This window comes from Colias croceus, chromosome 18 (assembly GCF_905220415.1).
Source record: "Colias croceus chromosome 18, ilColCroc2.1".
In the NCBI taxonomy this organism is placed as follows: Eukaryota; Metazoa; Arthropoda; class Insecta; order Lepidoptera; family Pieridae; genus Colias; species Colias croceus.
In genome coordinates, this window is record NC_059554.1 from 3,607,991 (window position 1) to 3,626,948 (window position 18,958).

Sequence of the window (18,958 nt, forward strand, 5' to 3'; positions counted from 1 at the left end):
TTGCAATGAGTTAGTACATTGACAGTGTTTATGTATAGAAATTAGATATATTATATCATTTACTTTTTCGTGGTCTTATTTAAGCAGTTTTATTTTATACTGTATTTTTAACATGGTAACAGTGTTAATGTATAGGAATTAGATAAATTATGTCATGCGTTTTAATAACCTTCGTCTTATTGTATATCGAGTATACTATATGCATATTTAAAGGAAAAGTTTTTCCTAATGAGGTGATTAAGAAAACAAGAAGTAATTTGCAAAATGTTTATTAAAAACAGAGCTTAAAAGTTTTAAGATTAACAATGTATCCATTAATACGAAACATTGTTTATTAATATTTAGCTTTAATATATACATCATACATTCACGTAATATTACAGTAAATAATATGATAATAGATATTTATGTACACATGTTCTCCGCTCTAACATTACATACAAACAATATAGTAGAGTAAATCTTGCTTATTAATATAAACAAAGGATGTAAAACAACAAGAAATAGAATAATAGATATTATAATAAATAATGTAGGAAATTTGACGTAATATAAACCATAATAATACATAGTAATATCATAAATGTGATGAATTAGAAATAAAGTACTGATAACTAAAGAAACTTCTTATACATTTAAATGCCGAAAATAATTCTAGTCTTTCATAAACTTATTTGTACTGGAACTTGATGAATAAAATTTAAACAGATTAACTTATTAACAATGAACAAAACGAACACAGTTGAGAGGTAGACATAAATTCATTTCGATAAATTATTACGATCGTTGTAAAATCAAAACGAGAATTTAATTAATATTTACAATCTTATCTATATTATTCTAGACCCTCATTCAAGTGGGCGGTTCGTCGTGACTTCTAACCTGAGTCCTGTTTAACAAAAAGTCTAAATCGTTCGTTATTTTGTTTATCACTCGGTTCGTTTCACAGTCGTAAGCTTTGTTCCACTCCCTATTGACCTGTTCGATATCGGACTTGCTAGTTTCAGCAACTTCCATGGAAGGGAGAGACACAGAGGACGTGAGATCTCGGGATTTCTTTAAACAACTTTTAAACGGTTGGATTGTTATGTCAGAAACGTCAGGGTTGGATTGTACGCAGATATTGCAAGACTCTTTTGGGGTGTCGAACCGTTTGTCAGTGTAGGGTTCGAAGTTAATTGGGCAAGTAATGACGGGGGTTTCTGGGTGTCGTTTGTCGAGTTCTACACAGACTGGGGTCAAAATGTAGTCTTGTTGGTGGGGAATGAGATCGCAAACACGTGACCCCCGGGGGTCGGGGGTTCGGTATTCGAAGCGTACAACGTCCGCGCGGTTGTCTGGGTTGGATTGTCGCCTGTGAAATTAAGTATGGATTAACATTTGATGTTAAAAATAAATAACATTGAATGTTACACTCGTATTATGGATAAAGCAACTATGAGATATAAAATATGAAATGCAATTTTTTTGTCACCAAAAGTAATTTTACATTCACATTTATTAATTTTTTGCAAGTAGAACAATTTCAACTTAACATTGAAAATTTTGAATAAAAAACATAAATTCTGAAAACCAATTTTTACTTTAATTATCAGAATACAACTGTCGCTAACGAGTTAAACAGTACAAAATTTCTAAATAAAAAAAATAAAAACATAAACATTACAAAAGTTATACATCCATGACTTACCTATAAATACTACTAGTGTTGTGAGATAAATGTGGAGAGCGGAATGTACCAAGAGGTGATGAGGCGCTCTCTGCGCCCGCGCAACTTTCCACCTCACCGCTTTGTTTTATGTACACTAAGAAGAAAATATAGCTTTATTATTCTAATTATTGGGCTACAATATTGTAAAGGAACGTTAGCTTGGTATGAAAAGATACATTTTTGTTTCATTTATATACTTAATACACACAACAGTAAGCTAGAAACGTCCAATTTAATACGCAATGTTTGTGGAAGTAGTTATCGTTATTTGTTACAGTTAGAAAGAAGAAACGTAATAAACACATAAAGAAAGATACACAATATGTAGGGTGACAATTTAAATAGTCTATCGATCAAAATTATTAACAAAATACACAAGCAGTATAGAAATACGCGTAATAACATGGACCAATATACTCAAGGTAATAACTACGTAACGTTGTAGGTGTAACGTCCGCGTCGTAAATATAAAGTCTACGACGTAACCCTTCGTAGCGCGTAGCACAGCTACGGTATTAAAGTTTCCCGACTATTTATATACATAGTTATCAAGCTTAGTCAATGTTAACACCTGTAAAATGACATCGAAATTAAATACGTAAAACAATATGATATAATCGATGTTTTTATTACTTACAGCTAAGAGCAGTATCTGGTGTCCGTCGATGTGAACAATGTTGTGAGGGAAGTGACGCCGCGCGACGGGCTAGTCTCACGCACTCTTCGTCGCATATCACGTAGCAAAGGAACATTGCTATTCCCTGTGTTCAAAAGTTGGTATATTTTATAGTATCAGTTTTATTTTAATGAAAGTGTAAGTCTTTTTGTAATCGATATTTTTCATCAGAAAATCATTATGTAGTCCTATTCAATAAATGATTTTTATTCATAGAAAATCAATCCCACAAAATTGCGATAAAAGTAATTATTCCTAAATACTTAATGAATGTAAATGTAATAGAAAAAATATATCTAATAGTAATAGGCAGGTCCACACAGAGCGAGCAAACTCGAAACTCAGTTTATATAAACGTAGCTCAGCCGAAGAAAGCGGCAGCACACGCGCTTGACCCAGTCAATGGTCAAGAATGTGCATCCGTGCAAAATTTTTTAAGAAATTTCTCGCTATGTATGGACCTGACTAATCACTTAAATTAGTGTGCCATACCACGCGACTTCTGATGCGGAGTAACAATGTGGGATACATAGTATCAATATATCTAATCACTTACATTAGCGAGCGCAGTGGCTCCGAGCACAGCGACGTGCGTGAGGCGGCGGTCGGGGGGCTGTGCGTACGCGACCGCCGCCGCCTGCACCGCGCTCGTGCTCACCGCCAGCACCAGCGTGTGACGCACTACGCGACTTCTGATCACCGATAATATATGTATATCAGAGGAAATTATTTATTTGAATTAGATGTACATAAAGATACATAAATTGGAGTGATTAAACCACATACAAGGCGTATTTAAAACGCGCAGACGACGATTTCGGGAACGTTGTCTACGCCGTAGTTGCTAATTATTCAACATCAAAATTGCTTGGGACGAATTATGTCAAATTTTATGTAACAATCTATTCAGATAAAACGTAGAAGCTACGAGCGACTACAACACTTCTACATCGCTGAATCTGCATGTACATACGCGCATTATCTACACGTCCTGCGCGTTTAGTTTACGCCGTGAGCTTGGAGTCAAACAGCATACATCTATTTATTAGAGAACCACCAATAAGTTATTATAAACAGGATACGCGCAATATACTACATTTTCTATAATAATCGATTAATCTAATATAGAGATAACACCAATCGCTAGATAACACTTATTACCAAAGCTTCAGATTGATTAGATCAATAGTTTGCTGGCTTCGATGATATAATACATCAGTAATCAATTAATTAATATGATATAAACAAATATTTTTCAACATGTAAGTAAATTTTTGAACGAAAAAATATTTGATTATTATATAGTAACACAATTTTTTTTAAATTTTGTATTTAAACAATTTTTATATTACCTGTCCTTCAAATACGTGCGCCGTTCAGCGGGCACCTTATGCATAATAATGCGCAGGCGCAAAGCTGCGCAGAACGTTAGCGCTATACACAGTATAGTGAGTAGTGCGCAGCCCGCCGCGCACACGACCTGCGCGCCCGACCCGAGTTGAAGTGGCGCGCCGCCCCATAGACGAGCAGTTAGCCATGATAGGGTACACACCCCTAATGTGGAAATGAAGAAAAAACATCTAAAACACTTCTTTGTCACATTCATCTGGTTGAATCTGCTATTGGATTGAATGACTAGCGCGTTCATTGAATAACGACATTCAATAAATAAATTTTCATACCTTTTTAAATGGTTCTGAAAATGTACAATTTATAGTGTCGTATAAAGTATTACGAAAATACAGACTGAATACATTCCTTATTTAGCAGTTAATCTGCTACTATTCGATTAAGCTAAGATTTTAAATGAAAATGAATGAATAAAGTGTTATAAATTTAAAAGTTAAAACTTTAAAATAATAAAATAATTCATTCATTTAATTAATTATTATTAAAACTAAAAATATACCAGCTACAAGTCCAACCGAGGGAGCGCGCTGAGCCCGCGCACCCAGCTCGGCCTGCAACAGCAGCGGCTGCGCACACAGCGCGCCGCAGCCCGCGCACCAGCACGCCGCGCACACCCACCCTAATGCGCCGGGACACGCTTCCTCCTAGTACCCAGTTTATTGTGATTTGTTTATGTGTTGTATTTATAAAATAAATTCCGGTTTTATTTAAGTAATTTTTTTTATTTAAGTAATTTTCCGTTGTTTTTGTGTAAAGTCATTTTAAAACACACTTTTGCGAGATAAAACTACAACGTTATTCTAGAAAATTGTCCGTCAAATTACAAATTTTAAACTATTACATCCACTTCAGAGCTGGATAAGTTGAGAAAAATATAATTGTTAGATATCAAACTATTAAATATCTAGATTGTTAAAAGCAGATTTTAAATTAGCATATAAGTAGGTACCTGTCCATTATCACATTCCAATAAAGTGAATAACGCAGCGGAATGCGTGCCAGCCGTTACAGCCTTTAGTAATGTAGGCAAATGAGCCTTTTTAGCTGGCGCCAACGCTAATAGCTGCAACACCGCGGCTGCAAAGCACATCGCACCTCCCAGACTGACCGTCAATTTGACAACTCCACGTAAATCCTTTTCTGTATCTGTCTAAATTTATTTCATTCATAAAACACGAGCACAAATTAAACAACAAACAAATTACTAGAAGATTTAAAAACCTTGTTGATTAAATATTTGATGATGTTATTGAATAGAAGTAAATCACAATAGAAATATACTCACAAGCGATGAACGGGCAACGGTGAATAATGCGAAAGTGCCAAGTCCTCGACAACGACAAGACACATGCGTAGGTTCTGTGACTCGCATATCGCAAGCGTTGCGCACCCAAGAACCGGGTTCAGCTCGGGTTCGAAGTGCACAAGATAGCTTTGAAGCTATACAAAGATAAAGGAAATATGCGTAACAAGACAAAAAATATAAGTATAATTTTATTAATTAAGGAATCCGTGGGCACACATTTACCTCACATCGCATTGTAAACTTTGAAAAATTGTCGGTTTTCTAAAAAAATTTCTTAAAAGTTTGTTTCAAAAAATAGTTATTATATTGGTACCTTAGAGACATTACTAAATAATAACAAAAGTGGATGAGAAGAGACTTACCAATTGAAGTATAATTCTTATTGTGTACGAATAAAAGTGTAACAGTGTGCTGCAGTGATGCATCTAAGTGATCCAGACTAGTAGAAAGCTGTGTTTGCGCAGAAGACATTTGAAATTCCATTTCACGACCTCCTCTAAATAAGTAAAAATACATTATAAACACTATCATTCACTTAAACACTTATCAATCACATTTAAGGAAGAATTTTCCTGTAAAAAATACTTACTTGTATTCAACTATCCTGCGTAAGGAAGGCAATCGAATCCCAAGATCCTCGTAAAGTACTGCGACTACTGTTACATTTCCCATCCCTTCCAATAATTCAACGCCCACTGATATCAATGACCAATCCTCTGAACCACTTTGTCGAGGAAAATTGAAATGAGCAGCATTATCCTCCTTTGCTACTTTCGCTTTAACAGTAAAACCTTGATACTGCATATCAAATTTATCTTTCATGGCAGCTGCATCTACTATTGCATTTTGGAGATCGTAGATTTTCTAAAAGTAATCGTTTGATGAGCTTAAATCAATAATGTATTATTTAAACTATAAATCAATATTAACCTCTTCATCCAAAAATGCATCAGGGTGTTTAAGAAGTGAAGCACATATTTGCAGCAACGGCTCTGTACTGTCTATTTTGTCCGAACGCTTTGCTGCTGATGAGCGCAAATAATGTAGCATATGCATTGTATGCTGTAATGGAAGACTTGCTGATCCAGGCAGTGCTGGTAACGATCGTAATACTGACCCATATTGACTTGCGATATTATGCACGAGCTTCCAAGAATATCCATATGATATTAAAATAAACTGAAAATATAAAAATCCCGATGAAAAAAGGAATAATTATCAAAATATCAAAAATTTTTAGTCATTCATACCTGTTCATATATTTCTTGCAAAGCCTCTGATATACATCCAGAGAAGTTTGGTAAATTCCATTTAACACTACGTTGTATAGTTTTTGGTTCACAAAACCTAAGGCAAGGAGAGATAATGACATTAAATCATTTAGTTGTTCAGCAATACACGTTTCTAATCAACAGAAATCATACCTACTAGATTCCCCGGTTTGTCCTGGAGGGCAGCTTGCAATAGCGATAGCGCCAGGTGCTGTTCTTGGCCAACGCATCCCATACGATGCTTCGCTATCACAAGCCTCATCTGTTGGCCCAATCGTCCAAACAGTTATTGACTTTGAATTTGTTCCCACTACCGATGATACTTGACATCGGAACTCTCCTGATTTCTACCAAAAATAAAATCTAATAAGCAAAGACCTATTACATAAATTACAATTTATTGCAATTTTAATACCTGAATGTTATAAAGCCTGAGAAGGCTACCAGCTGGATATAGATCTTCCCATAGTTCTCTTCCAGGAACGAGAGGTAAAAGACTTCTTTCTCTTGCCCAGCTAAATCCAAGGGCCCCATGGACCCGCCCTGCTCCAGCTAAACAAGTGATACTTACGTTCTCACCCTTGAAAATAAAATATTTATCTCAATTTTTATCAATTTTCATTGTAAATTTAATCTTGACATTTTTCTTTTTATATTTTACCTTGTTAACTGTAAGTGTAGATGGCATGAGACGAATATCAGGAGGCTTTAATACAGTTATCCTTAAAGCACTACACCTTCTTCTACCAGCGTCATCTGCTGCACAAGACCATTTCCCTGTATCTAATTTTTTCGCCTCTGAAACTCCTAATACAGATAATTGGCGCCCTAAAGCATCTTCTGCTACGGTGCGAGTCCAAATATCCCTAAAAATATAAATGAAATCATTCATTCGAATACATTTCTATACTTTCATATAATAATTTACAGCTGGAAATATTCTAACCTGTTGGTCCCATTGAAGTTAACTTTTACACCATCTTTGTACCACGTAAATCCAATATTTGGAGAGCCATAGGCCATGCAACTTAGAATAAATTCTGAACCTTCCCATACTTCGGGACGCTGATTAACAATCAGTTTCTGTGAATATTAAAAATTAAATAGTCTGTACTTGCAGTTGAATATACCTACATCTTTCTTTTTACGGATAAGGCAAGCTATCTTCAGAGTATTCACGAAAATTTTAACATAAAAAATTTAAACTATGCAAAATAATACTACATAGCCACATGCATGCAGTTTGTATGTAAAATAGCACATACATGTAAAGTCAGAGCCGGTTGTGTATGCAACACCGACGTATCTGGCACAAGTCGTACCGCCCTTGGATCCGCGGGTGCCCTCGCGGCCGCTAACCTCGCAAGGGCGCTTCGTACTGCGCCCAGTTCCCTACGAGCGCCCCATACACGCACCCACGCTGTACGGGCACCAGACTCGAGTGAACTGGGGAACGCTTTTATAGTCTTATCAATCTAACTTCTAGTCAGATCAAAATTGACATGTCAAAACTGCTATGATTTTTTTTTTTTTGTGTTGTCTCTCAATGTTAGCCAGAAGGGCTTCTACATTTTAACGCGGACGCGTGGGTGAACTGAAGGTTCACCCATACCAACCCTGGTAGGGACATGCGCAAGGGCGTCCCCCCTTGACTTAACGGGGATCTCGAACCTCGGCTTGGGCTGTCGCTTGAGTGGAGGAGGCCGGAAGGGCCCTAGTCGGATGGGAAAACTGCTATGAATGTTTTGTCGAGTCTGTATCCACTGTTTTGTATGGGGTAGCCATTTGTCGTATATAAAGATTTGTACCAAGCTCTTAGAGACCATCAGATTTAGATAAACTGAGAAAATATTTTACAGTCTTATCTTTTATATCTAACTTCTAGGCAAATCAAAAACCGGTATGAATTTCTTTTGAGGTCTGTTTCTAATTTAGGAATTTGTAACTTACCCATTCTAAAAACACACATATAATGCTGGATGCCATTGACTAATAACGATAACGAGTATGATATAAAACACTACTTGAGTAAAATATATTATATGTATTTTTATTGAAGAATCCACAGAAATATACGTAATTTTAATGTCAACTGATGTGAACTTTAATATGAACTGATATTAAATTATTAATTCAATGTTCTGGCAAACACGAGCACATTACAATTAATCAACTTACTTTTGTGCGATGTTTGAACAATAATCGGTCATAAAATATTAATTAACGTGAAAACGTAAATCACATATGCATGTTAGTAACCATTGAGTGTGAAATTAAACGCCCATAATCTTACCTTATGTTTAAAATTTCCACATCATCATGTAATGTTATATTTGATGCTCGCAAATATCCGCTCATCTAAAACAATTTTATACAGACGTAAATAAATTTCAATAAATTTATCATTTCGTTTTAACTAACCTTACAAATTACCTACCTGTTTAGTAATTTCCTTTGATATGTCATTAATTCCATGGTCGACTATTTTAACTCTTGTTTCAAAACGAGCGGATGCTAAAAGACATTGTATTTCAATATTAATTTTATCCATAGCATTTATCATGCATTTAAGTATATTCAATATAATAACTTGTACAACAATATTAAATTCATCAAACATGTTTCTAGGTCATTAGCACACTTACAAACATCGGTATCTCTTGAGTTGCAATCACAAATCTTATCTTTCTTACACGCATCGGCGCATTCTTCTAGACCGCATTCTGCAATATTGTTATAACATGACGTGTTATCATCATCGTGATAATGTCTTAGAAATATTACAATATTACGGCAATTAATAACTATCGTAGATTTTATTAATAACAACGACCCACTTCCCTACTTCCCTTTTTAGTAGGTTTTTACCTTCAATTCCAAAAGTTAAATTGTAAGCCATAAATTCAAAGGAACATAAATTTTGGAAAGAACTGAATAGACTAAAACTTTCATTTGATATTCACATACGTTTTTTCTATAAAGTTTGTCATGTGCAATATCTCTAACAGTTACCTGGTGCGGCTATTTCTGACTCACAAAGGTCCCCCGTGTAGCCCGGCGCGCAAATACAGCTTACAGCTGCTGGCCCCAATTGCCTACATACAAAATACACCTTTGATACTTAAGGAATATACCTCATGTTTTTACTAAAGAGTAAGGGATTCTTTTGATTAACTCTTGAAATGAATGATTGAGCTTTTTTACTTGTTACTCTTGTACTAAAAAGTCCTCCTTCTCGCTTCTTTGATAAAAGTTCTACGCTTGTGTAAAAAAATCCTTTCAAAATGCTTTCTGTCCAGTTTCTTATCCTTGTTTTAAGCAAAAATATGACAGTATAAACTTTAATAATCTAATAAATCTTATAAAATAAAACAAAAACAATATGAATATAATATGTATTATTTACAAAAGAGAACGCGATTCTAAGAAAATATCGGATTTGGAACCAAATATTACACGCATATTTGTTTATTGCAAAGACAGTACATTAATAAAATGTTAAAATATATATTAAACATCCGAATGCTTACCCGCACGTGCCACCATTCTTGCACATATTAGACGTACTAGGACACAGAGGACCGATTCCGCAATCAGACCCAGAATATCCCTCGAAACAGGAACAGTAGAATTCACTGTGATAGAAATAAGTAATATACCTAAAGTGAATTTCTTAATTCAAGTGATATTATTTTATACAGTAAAATGTACGCTGAACAGATCCTAATCATTGTCCCGCACCATCATAATATGATTTCAAGAAAATTGTAAATATTAAGGTGAATATTGTCAACAGTTAAATAAACTAAACATTTCACATGTGTATTGTGATTGTGAGTATTAAACTTATTTTGCTCGACATTTTTATTTTTTTATCTTTCACAAGTAAACTGTAGGTATTATGATCATGAGCACACCTATAATCATGTGAGGCATAGCAGTGTCCGAGCAGGCGGCACTCGATGGCGCTGCAGGAGGTGGTGGGCGCGGGCGCGGCGGGCGCGCGCACCGCGTACGTCACGTTCAGCCCGAACACCGACAGCAGCCCCAGCGCGCGCAGCTGCGAGCCCTCCGCGCGGGATAGTGACAGCTCCACCACAAGCACGGGGCTTTGCACCTGGGGCAAGGGACTGCATACAGGAATACAATACACTGCAGAAACATCAGCGACATCGACACTACAAGCGTGAGTCCTCCGCACGTATCAGGAACTATATAGAGCATCACCACACACAATGGGATTAGAGCTTAGTCAAACTACCAGAACTGGGAATAATGCAAGAATGGACCCGAAAAGAGGACTTCTTGTACACCCAGTGTATTTCCCAACGAGAATCTTTGCGAAACTGAGTATTAAACTTAGTCTAAAACCGAATTATTAATACATAAATGCTTTTGATATGTCCGTTATAAAACAACAATCAAATGTAACGACTCCCATTCATTTTAAAATGTAACCACACTATTTTCGGAACTAGGCCGTATTATTCTAGTAAACGTTGTACAAACTTTAATTAACTACGCCGGTCATGTGTTTTATTGCTTTATCTTTCGGGTGAACGCGCGTTCTCATCTATGACGTCACTTTATGGAATAGATCTCTATTAAATGAATATAATATTATGATATTATATTGATATTGATTTAATTTTGATATCTAAAATTTATTCCAAGAAAAGATGTAGAGTCAAGTGAAGTGGATATTACAACTAGAGAAAAGTTTTAATTGCATTGTAAGTTTTTGAATTTATTAATGGAGAATCTTATCGTTAAGAAAATAATGTGAGGAACTAAGTTTTGCTATCGTGAAACTTAATCTTTCATAATATTTTAGAATATATTTTCTATCACTACCGAAACTTTTACCATTTTAATATTATTACGTTATTCTTTTGTCACCGGTTTTCCTCCGTGATCAATTCCGATAGATTCTTTTTACCAAAGTCCAACAGATAGTTTATGAAAATTGACCATTTGGGAGGGTAAACGGCTTTTTAGTTAAAAAGTCGGCAGAGATGTATACGTGGGTTGTCAGATATATAATATGATAGCTGACAGATGTATATGACGGCTGTCAGACGTATGATGTTTTTCCATCTTGAGTAGTTCAAGTATTTTCTCTCCAGGACCCATAGAAAATTTCCACACTGTATAATTTTTATCATACATTATTGTAAGAGTTAGGAACATCTAAATGATTACCGACTGGGATAACTCAATAATTTACAGCACATTATATTCGCTCGCTTTCCGTTTGATTTATTAATGTTTTCACTACTACAGCGACTGAGTTTCTTCAATCGCTTTATAATGAATTCCACTTTAACTGAAACAATTTAAGCTTATGGAAAAGTTACGATGTTTTCCCCTACTATACATATATGTATATACAAATATGTAAATTCGCTCGAATAAAACATGAAATTTGTAGTATTTTTATACAAGTACATCTATACTTATATTATAAAGCTGACGAGTTTGTTTGTTTGAACGCGCTAATCTCAACTACTGGTCCGATTTGAAAAATTCTTTCGGTGTTAGATAGCCCATTTATCGAGGAATCATCACGCTAAGGCCAACAGAAGCGGAGCTATGCAGTTGTAACCGCGGAGCGCAGCTACTTAAATATAATCACTAAAGCGATCAACATATCAGACGTCCATTCCTGGATTTATCGTAAAATTTGCATATCAAAAAATGTAACACTAATATTTATCATTTCCCTTATCAAATTACTCTTTAAAAATATTTACAGTGTTGGTTTTTATTTGAAATAAAAATATACGAGTTCCAAAAAACTTTAATCATAACGTGGAACTATGTTCTTCTGCTTTATTTTAATGCAATTTTCAAATTACTATTTCACATTATACCACACAAATATATTTCACAAACCTTTTTGAGTTACTTACCAACTCTATTACGGAATAATAAATTCACATAAATATACATTTTTATATTTATTGAGATAACGGCACAAAAAAGCTGATATTGGGAAAAAATTGTCTATGCCCAAGGTAAGAGCACTTAATGCGAAAATAGCGTGTAATATAAATTCCAGGCATATCTTGCTCCTATTACACTGATGTAATTTGCAAACGAGACCTTATATTTAGTAAAATATATGTATATGTGTTAGAATATAATATTATGTACTTAGTTAGAAAAGTCAGAGTGGGGTAAATGATTTCAGACACTAAACTAGGTAACTCTCTCTTCATTTTTGACTGACTGAAAAAAGTCATACGCTATCCATATGTTCCATTGCATATTTTTAAGCTATTGCATAGCTCCTATCGCGGGCCTTGAGCGCGGGGACTGAATCGAGAAATTTCGTAACGAAAAAACCTCACGCTCCCCACTCCGACGGTCGGAGGTGAAGGCATAGCATGCAATAGCTTTACCGCGGCAGTTCCCGAGTGCCACACGTCCTTTTTTTATATATTATCGGTTCTATATTATTTTAAACAATATACAACTGTTATTATGATTGTATTTGAAATTTGAATTTGGTTGTTGGCAGCTCCTATTTGGTATTTTGCCAGGGTGGAAAAATGTTTATGTATATACTTATTTTCCTCATTTTTTCGACGGTAAGTATTACACATATACATTACTCGTAGTAAGACTTGAAGCATTCTAAACAACACTACATTAAATAATAAAATATTTTGTACCTACTTACACGATTGAGACAACTATTATTTAAGATAAACAACACATAAATCAAGTTTGTTTAAATAATTGTTTGCTTAAGTAATTGCAATCCTTAGTTGTGTAACCGGAGGAACTATTTAACAGTTGATACTTTATATCAGAAAAATATTAGATTTAATTAATATTCAAAATAGCTTGTTCATTTAACTTTCATTCTAAAAGCATCCGTTGTTAGAAAGTGTAAAAACTCATAAGAATAAAAGATTTCAATGGCTGCATTACGAAAACGTGTACCTGTAAATATTTGATCCTAGTGATGTTCTCCTCGGTGACGGTGAGCGCGCGCCGCTCGCCCAGCTTGTAGGTGTCGTCGTAGTACATGTACTCGGTGAACGTGAGCCCGCTAGTGGTGTACTGCTGCGTGAAGTATATCGATATAGTGCCGTTGGCGATGTCGTGCTCGATGATCCACTTGCACTTGAGTGGCACCGGGAACGGGTTCGGGAAATTCGGCGTCTGGATCGTCCCCACGGGGCCCTTCAGGCGCCCGCCGCACGTGACGGGGCCCTGGTGCTCCGTAGTCCTTTCTTGAGATCTCACGTGGTCCAATGCGATGGTCATAAATGTAATGGTAACGAAATTGTGCACCATTAACCTGTAACAAACGAAAAGTAATTTTATAATTTATTCGTTTCAACTCTGCGTTAGACATTCCAGAGAACTACGTCTTAAAGTGTCGCATCTTCTATGATTTTGTATGAAAAATATTATTATCATCTCTAGCTAAAGCCACGTTAATAGATATTATTCCTGTGCAAAAGCCGACTAAATGCTCGGATGCTTCGACGAAGTAATAATATTATACCTACGTCACACCCCGGACACTCCATACAAAATTATAGTTTTGACAGTCACACTGTAGAGACTGCAAATGTGTGTGTAAACTCTTTATGGTTGGCACATTTGTGACTAGCGTAAAAAAAAATTCGCGTTTTTCTGATGAAATACATCCGTAAACAGCACAATATCTAACCATTTTCTACGAAAAACGATAATCACAAATCCAAAATAATAAAATTGCTTTAAGTCAATTTGATTAATGTTGTCAATCTTCGTTGCGTTTCGTCTAAAGACGTCGTTGGTATCGTCCTTGCGGGGAAATGGGTACCATAACATGTCTGATCGTGCGGGGTGAGGTAAGTGTTTAATTTTGGCGGGAGGCGGAGAGTGTCCGTTCTGTAGCGTTTAGCTACTATTATGTATTCTGTGCCTACGTTTCAAAACATTAGTTCAATAATTGGTTATTCTATTGAAAAGGAACATTTTCTTTCAATGCAAAAAACTAATAAGCAACTTTAACTTTTTTTATCTTATAAGTTGGATGATTAGTAGAACATTTAATATAACACGTAAACAAAACAATTTTAAAGTCCAAAAACACGTATGTATTCTAAGCACTATCTCACCCGAATCCTACACTTCATTGATTACAATAAATTTAGATAGGGAGGCGAGGTAACTAAATGGCGTAATTCAACGGCGTCGTCGAGACTTATCAAAATCGAAAGAGAAAATAATTTCGAAAAGAAAAGCTTCTATGGTAAAAACCATTTTAGCGGTGGGTTTGGCGTGTACGGATTTTCAAAAATGTAAAAAAAAACAGTTACTTGGGCATTCTCGAGCGCGTCAGATATTCATACTACGTATGCCCCAAGTCCCTCTGATAACAACGGTATACTAATCTGCCGGTTTGCGTGGTGGGGCTAGGCATATAAATTCGTCAAAAATGCACAAAAAAAAAATTTACTCGAGCGCGTCAGATTTTCGGAAGGGGTGTTAAGTAGGCCCCAAGGAAGCTCCCCTTAAAAAAACTGACGATTACGACATGACGATAAGTTATGATGAATTTTTGAAAATGCAGAAAAAAAGAGTCCTTTTGAAATACTCGAGCGCGTCAGATTTTCAGGGGAGGTTTATCTCGGTATCCTGAAAGCATATTTTCTTAATCTGACAAAAATGTTGGTGGGTTCTCTTAATCTGACCGAAAAAGGTTTGTGGGTTTCTTTTTTTTAATCATCGTTATTTCATATCAATTTTTCTTAACTCCCTCAGTTTACGAGATATACACAAAAAACCGGGAGTTTGAGTTTTTACGATGCTTCAAGTAAAAAAAGTTTTAACTTTGGACAAAAATGAAAAGAGACCTTTTTTTGTAAAATAAAATTACCTTTTTTGTTTATTTAAACTTTTTTTTTGTAAAAAGTAAAGTTTGCGACTTATATGCTGCAACGCGTTTTTCGGAAGATGAAATGGCTCCTCCAGATTTCCGGTCATGCGGAAACCGGCAGATTTTGTATTTTTAATAAGTTTTAGATTATATTCTTCAAAATAAAAATAAAAACAATCACGCTCGAGAATGCCGGATTAACGTTTTTTTTTTTTACAAGTTCGCGACCCTATAACTCGGCGGCGTCAAGGACTTATTGTCAGATTAGTTAAATTTAGTCTTAAAACACTAAAATCAACCCCCAATATCTTAATCTGACGCGCTCGAGTATTTCAGACTATCGATTTTTTTTACTAATCTGATCGTCTATCCTAGGCGCGCGTCACTACATATAGAGCTAAATAGTTAACAAGGTTGTTCTATTAGGTCTAAGGTATCTCTCATATCTTAAACTGCCACGCTCGAGTATTACAGAAAATTCCCCTCTTCGCCTCCCTATCTAATTGATTACATCGATCTAGGCGTAACAAAAGACGGCTAATCTAAGGGAATCCAACAAAGGTTAATTGCTTGTATTGTATTATCGAGTTCAATACGGTCGCATGATTGCGCCCACCACGCTACCTACATGTTAAAGGTTAAACTAGTGCTACGAGGTTTTCCGATTATAAAGCTGAAGAGTTTGTTTGTTTGAACGCGCTAATCTCAGGAACTACTGGTTCGAAGTGAAAAATTATTTCGGTGTTGGAAAGCCCATTCATCAAGGAAGGCTATAAGCTATAAGTATATCATCACACTAAGGCCAACAGCAGCTGAGCCACGCGGGTGAAATCGCAGGAACGCAGCTAGTATAATATAAAGGTTTAATATAAAAAATATTATTAGGAACATATACAATTTGTTTTAATTAAAGTTAATGAATTTCTGGAGTGTACAAAAGCAATTATCAAATCATAATAACTAGATTTAAATCATAGAAGAAGTTATAGTTCACACACACAAAGATGTTTTTACAGTTGTTCATCAATATAGATAACATTTCGTTATGGTCTCTATTCCCTTACAACATACCATGTTAACACAATGACCTTTTATTAATAACTATCCTGCTGTGTATAGTTTCATACCCACTGAGTATATTATGACCTAATTCGCATGTTCACTATCATAAAGCAATCTTGATATATTATGTTACAAATTTTGGTGTCATAATAATTGCTTGAGCGGATGCTAAGCAAACAATAAATTATAGATATAAAATAACATATTGTTATCTGCAACTACTTTAGATTGCATTTTGATCTTATGCATGATTTTATGTATAAACCTCCGAACTAGCGACGAATTACATGGAATTGAGACGGTAAGATAAACTTCATTATAACATTTTCGTATAACTACTTTTACGTATTGATTATTAGGTATTTAATTCTTTGAGACACATACAAGTTTTTTATTCAGTAAAATACTAATTCGATTATTATCAACTTTATCCATGCATTAAAATCTCAATGATCAATTTTACCACTAAATCCTGTAAAACAACTTATACAACCGTAAACCCGAATCAAAGATGAAAGACAGATCGAAATCAAGCTTGAAATTTTAATTGAGTTAACTAAAACGATAAGGATATTAAAACCTTCAACGATTTTGACATCGATCTAAAAGCCATTAGGCGGCAATTAGAATTCATAACGCGGCACAATCTCATATTAATTGAAACCGTTGTTATCATAAGTCCATTAATTACGGAATTTTAGGGTCCAACAGCACTTAGCCCCGTCCTTTTAGTTTAAATACATTTACCATCAGTGGGAAATATGATTCAAACATATCTAAGTAATATGCATATAGTTATTATTATAATAATATAATCAATTACGTAGATAAATTTTACTACCTACTTACTTTTTAGAGGCAGAAATATAACGATGTCTTAAATGTTTCTTATGCCCAACCATGAAAATTGAATTAAGGTTTAAAATACCGTTACAACATTAACAAAATGTGTTTTTTTAATAAATAAAAGTATATCAACTTCTACCTTAAAATGTTAAAATTGAAATTTTCCCATGGTTTCCCGCGCATTTTATGATTTTTTTCTTTTTTTTTCATAAAATCGAAGACGATAAAGATTCACCAAAAGAGGTTGTACTGCTTCTAGAGGTTGACGTTAAAAATAAAAAAAAATTAAGAAGTCCACTAAAAGCTTAGGATTTCACAATTAATTAGTTCCGAGGCACTAAGGCAATAAGTGAATTAAGCTGTGGTCGTATTTGGGCCGCAACTCTTCACAAAGACCTTTGTCACAAAGGGTTCCAGACAACCGCTATTTATTGTTCAATTACAATTGAGTAAGGACTTCGTCACGACGAAATAAAATGATACGTTTTCAAACGTAAATGGTGGATAATAAAATTTTGAAATGTCAAAATTTTACTGAATTAAAATATAATTCAATTGTATCTTAACAATACTTGAAATAAAAAATAAAAAAACCCTCAATATTGTAGATACCATTTATATTTTTATTTGATCTATGATAAAGGTTGGGTAAGAAGTCCAAGTAAAATCTAACCTTTTCATATTCCAAATAAATTTAATCAACAGCAGTTGGTATGTACATACAATCTTCATACAATAGTAGTGTGAGTAACCCACCAAAATTGGTTTAAAACTTCTTGGTAACAAACGAGAAACTTATAGCAAATACAAAGTCGCAGTTGAGCCAAGCTCACTGTCAGCTTACAAACAAGTCTGAGTCGTATTAGAAGTTAAACAGGAAATGCATTCAGAATTTCAGGCACAGACGCAAAATTTTCTTTATTCAACCAAACTAAGTTCTCCTATTTTTATTCCTTATTATAAAACTTAGAACAGTCGTTAGTGCACACTTATTAAAAAGCATTCCTGAACTTTTGCTTGGAATATTATTATGTCCCGAACGCCCATTTTTCTTTTAATCAAATATTTTTCATTATTCAAAATAATTTGTTTTTAATTGTTTAAAACTACGAGTGAATGTGCTAAATATAAATCAAATAATACCTTAAAGAAGATTTTCTCTCTCACATTTCGCAGACTCGAAATGAACTCATTGACCTATAATTCGATTTGAAATGTTAATTTATATTTCAGATACATCCGTGAAATTTCATAATCCGTTAATTGAAAATCGACAAGCCTCATTGACGACAATATTCCACACGCCTCAGCATCCGAGTGCAAAATGAACAGATAATATTTTAATTAAATTTTCATTCTACGTACTGGCTGAATTCTGATTGATTGCTATATGAATTGCTTCATAATTAATTACAAATTAATGTCTGTAATGAATCGGTTTCAATTTTTATATTGAATTAAATGTCCAGAAAGAGATTTTATTATGCAAATGTTTGTATATCATATTTGTAAGGTTGTTAACTTGCACCTTTAATTGATTTGGAACAAGTTCCATTTTAGTTGCTAAAATGGAATTTGTTCCAAATCTGGTATTGGTATTATTTATTTATTTATTATTTACGTACTAGCTTTCCACCCGCGGCATCGCCCGCGCAGTCAAACTTCTTGGTATCAAACGTTCTCGTTTGTTACCAAGAAGTTTTAAACCAATTTTGGTGGGTTAAGGCGTCACTCACACTACTATTGTATGAAGATTGTATGTAGGTACATACCAACTGCTGTTGATTAAATT

At 34.7% G+C, this 18,958-nt stretch overlaps 1 protein-coding gene across 1 annotated transcript in view; it reads right to left on the reverse strand.

Moving 5' to 3' along the window:
- Positions 1 to 253: 253 nt before the first annotated feature.
- Positions 254 to 18,958, reverse strand: part of LOC123699576 — a 32,782-nt gene continuing 14,077 nt past the window's right edge. The window contains exons 2-25 of the mRNA XM_045646552.1: positions 13,326 to 13,686; positions 10,292 to 10,491; positions 9,905 to 10,009; positions 9,387 to 9,469; positions 9,020 to 9,097; positions 8,812 to 8,888; positions 8,668 to 8,732; positions 7,640 to 7,820; positions 7,321 to 7,457; positions 7,036 to 7,240; positions 6,790 to 6,954; positions 6,528 to 6,721; positions 6,354 to 6,450; positions 6,034 to 6,282; positions 5,693 to 5,967; positions 5,466 to 5,599; positions 5,083 to 5,237; positions 4,747 to 4,947; positions 4,297 to 4,441; positions 3,740 to 3,941; positions 2,944 to 3,079; positions 2,349 to 2,472; positions 1,691 to 1,805; positions 254 to 1,354 (exon numbers count right to left, since the gene is read on the reverse strand). Coding sequence (XP_045502508.1) covers positions 853 to 1,354; positions 1,691 to 1,805; positions 2,349 to 2,472; positions 2,944 to 3,079; positions 3,740 to 3,941; positions 4,297 to 4,441; positions 4,747 to 4,947; positions 5,083 to 5,237; positions 5,466 to 5,599; positions 5,693 to 5,967; positions 6,034 to 6,282; positions 6,354 to 6,450; positions 6,528 to 6,721; positions 6,790 to 6,954; positions 7,036 to 7,240; positions 7,321 to 7,457; positions 7,640 to 7,820; positions 8,668 to 8,732; positions 8,812 to 8,888; positions 9,020 to 9,097; positions 9,387 to 9,469; positions 9,905 to 10,009; positions 10,292 to 10,491; positions 13,326 to 13,686 — 4,186 coding nt within the window. The 3' untranslated portion in view covers positions 254 to 852. The remainder of the gene's footprint in view (positions 1,355 to 1,690; positions 1,806 to 2,348; positions 2,473 to 2,943; positions 3,080 to 3,739; positions 3,942 to 4,296; positions 4,442 to 4,746; positions 4,948 to 5,082; positions 5,238 to 5,465; positions 5,600 to 5,692; positions 5,968 to 6,033; positions 6,283 to 6,353; positions 6,451 to 6,527; positions 6,722 to 6,789; positions 6,955 to 7,035; positions 7,241 to 7,320; positions 7,458 to 7,639; positions 7,821 to 8,667; positions 8,733 to 8,811; positions 8,889 to 9,019; positions 9,098 to 9,386; positions 9,470 to 9,904; positions 10,010 to 10,291; positions 10,492 to 13,325; positions 13,687 to 18,958) is intronic.